This window comes from Photinus pyralis, unplaced genomic scaffold (genome assembly GCF_008802855.1).
Source record: "Photinus pyralis isolate 1611_PpyrPB1 unplaced genomic scaffold, Ppyr1.3 Ppyr1.4_LG8, whole genome shotgun sequence".
Classification (NCBI taxonomy): Eukaryota; Metazoa; Arthropoda; class Insecta; order Coleoptera; family Lampyridae; genus Photinus; species Photinus pyralis.
In genome coordinates, this window is record NW_022170819.1 from 3,742,305 (window position 1) to 3,745,205 (window position 2,901).

Here is a 2,901-nt window from a genome sequence, read left to right on the forward strand (position 1 = left end):
AGCTGTCAAACGAATGAACTACTGTGGTCGCGTTCATAACAACCTCATAGCGCAAGCCACCACCCCGTAAAAGGAGCGTTCAGTTATCGTATGTGTATTCCTAGGCAAGTGCGGACTGGCCCGGGGGGGCGAGGGGCGATTGCCACCTGGCCTGTACGTCATAATGGCCCGTTGGAAATTTATAAGTATGTGCTGTATTTAGTTTCTTGCACTATTAATAAATTATTAACACGTTTCTCTAATTGGGGTTGATGTTAGGTTGTTAAAAAATTCTGTTTTAATTGAAGTGTTTTACAATGAATTTATCATTTTTTGTCGTAGCATGAAAGTGATGAAATACAATGATAGGCGACGCGCCTCGTTTGGATTGTATATTTTGTTACTTTTAATTATCAGCTGCAGTTTAAAAAAAAACTGTATTGTAATTGATTTCCGAAAAAGGAGTACCTTAAAATGAAGCAAAAGATGTTTTTGTGGTGCACCGCAGAGCTACCCCCCCGCCACCTTCATTACTACACTAATACTTTAATGGCCCGTAACCTATGCAATTCCACCTGGCCCGCCCCTGACTAGAAACCAATTTCGAAAGAAAATTCAAAGGGCTGTAACTTTTGAACTAGTAGCCCAATCTTGGAACTGTTTGAAATTATGGATTCTACAGGCCACATTCTATAAGAAAATTTTTTTTCGGGTCGATCTGAGACAATTTTTTTGCGGGCCTCAAAAAAAGGCAGTGTATAACCTTCCTTTTTTACCAAAAATCGACTGCACCAAAATTTCTCGGGAAAACACTTTTTCTTATTAATTTTGGTGCGTAGAATCCAAAACAATTCGTACTTTTTCGATCAGACTTCTCAATCAAAAGTTATAGACTAGAAACCAATTTCGAAAGAAAATTCAAAGGGCTCTAACTTTTGAACTAGTAGCCCAATCTTGGAACTGTTTGAAATTATGGATTCTACAGGCCACATTCTATAAGAAAATTTTTTTTCGGGTCGATCTGAGACAATTTTTTTTTCGGGGCTCAAAAAAAGGCAGTGTATAACCTTCCTTTTTTACCAAAAATCGACTACACCAAAATTTCTCGGGAAAACACTTTTTCTTATTAATTTTGGTGCGTAGAATCCAAAACAATTCGTACTTTTTCGATCAGACTTCTCAATCAAAAGTTATAGACTAGAAACCAATTTCGAAAGAAAATTCAAAGGGCTGTAACTTTTGAACTAGTAGCCCAATCTTGGAACTGTTTGAAATTATGGATTCTACAGGCCACATTCTATAAGAAAATTTTTTTTCCGGGTCGATCTGAGACAATTTTTTTTTCGGGGCTCAAAAAAAGGCAGTGTATAACCTTCCTTTTTTACCAAAAATCGACTGCACCAAAATTTCTCGGGAAAACACTTTTTCTTATTAATTTTGGTGCGTAGAATCTAAAGCAATTCGTACTTTTTCGATCGATCTCAATCAAAAGTTGTGGACTAGAAGCTAGGGCCTAGGTAAAGACGTTTTCTGGTCGCATCAACGGCCGTCTGTGTAACCTAACGACAGTCGTGGTGAGACAGCCAGCTTTACATGCCCTCCGAAGCATGGTAGGTAGTTAGATGTTTTATTGTGGGATTCGAACTTACATTTTAATGTTGTCCACTAGCTATGCCTACTAACACAATAAACGTTATTATTACGAAGACGACTATAAATAATAGCCCTTCACTATACGAGCTCACACCCGATTCCCAGCCGCAACCCGACATACGACCCAGCGTGTTTCATTCTTTTTTAAAGATTTTCAGATTATTTGAAGAGTTTTCAGGGGTTCCAAAAACTTTCCACGTATTTTCTGAAGTTTCCCAAGGCTCTAGATCTGGATATACAGGGTGGTAAGTTATGCATGAATATCAGAATGGGAGATCTGGCAACGCCCGTAAGTAACAATATACCTACTGTTCAAGAAATCTACTCGTGAGATATTTGATCTACTCCGGTTTGTTTATAATTTATATTTTCAAATTATTATCAATGCTAATATTTATACTACTATAATGGTCACGATTAGAATACAAGAAGGGCAACAGATTAACTGAAGATTTCTAAGTAAATAAACAGTGCAAGCTTCACCTCTCGGACAACCAATGTTTCTCTCCGACCCTCTTCTGTTTTCGTTAGCTCTGCTAGATACGGGGGCGATTTTATTCCTGCTTATTTACTTCGTATCCTTTTTTTATGCGTATGCATTCGCACTTTGTACATTCTTTCTTAACAAATTCTAGGTTATAACACTGTCCGATCTAGAGTGCGACTATTTAAACGCTCAGCAGTGCTGCTCGAAACTGAACCCTTGGGTAGCCCCGAAACTGATAGCCCACGTTTTTATTACGGTCTTTATAGGTTTACAAGGCCATTGGCTGTTGATGTTAGCCAATTTGCCGATGATCGGCTGGCTAACCTATGAGATTATAAATATACCGAAGGGTAATTTAGGTCTTTATGATCCGACGGAGATTCACAACAGGGGGCAACTTAAGAGGAGCATGAGAGATTGCATGGTCTACTTAGGGTATTATTTAATATTTTTCTTCATTTACCTCTATTGGTACGTATAAATGTGAGTCAAATGCGGTTTTCAATGTGTTATTTTAGTATGATCGTTTCCTTGTTGAAGGAAGACCCCACAGTTAGAAACGATGACGCAGGAAATTTCGAATACTAATGCATTCAGTTTCACAAATTTTTTGTTGTTTGCAGTTTTATTTTATTTTAACTTAGGTAAATTAATTCCATTTGTTAATTGGTATAATTGCACTATTTAGCAATGCTGTTTTTGAAGGAAAGAATCGACAATTATTATTGTACCTTGTTTGTAATTAGCATATAGTAGTGTTTTGTAATAAATGTTAACTCTTT

At 37.2% G+C, this 2,901-nt stretch overlaps 1 protein-coding gene across 1 annotated transcript; it reads left to right on the forward strand.

Moving 5' to 3' along the window:
* Positions 1-1,955: 1,955 nt before the first annotated feature.
* LOC116178779 (protein cornichon homolog 4) lies at positions 1,956-2,901 on the forward strand. The gene is made up of 3 exons (XM_031498383.1): positions 1,956-2,207; positions 2,268-2,590; positions 2,638-2,901. The coding sequence occupies exons 1-3, from the start codon at positions 2,130-2,132 to the stop codon at positions 2,705-2,707; spliced, it is 471 nt and encodes a 156-aa protein (XP_031354243.1). The 5' UTR covers positions 1,956-2,129; the 3' UTR covers positions 2,708-2,901.

Bases quoted from the DNA above. Each gene is read 5' to 3' on its own strand.
- LOC116178779 (XM_031498383.1), top strand. From the start codon at position 2,130: ATGTTTCTCTCCGACCCTCTTCTGTTTTCGTTAGCTCTGCTAGATACG. The intron at 2,208-2,267 runs GTATCCTTTTTT...AACAAATTCTAG, and splicing joins TATTCCTGCTTATTTACTTC to GTTATAACACTGTCCGATCT. The intron at 2,591-2,637 runs GTACGTATAAAT...GTGTTATTTTAG, and splicing joins TTCTTCATTTACCTCTATTG to TATGATCGTTTCCTTGTTGA.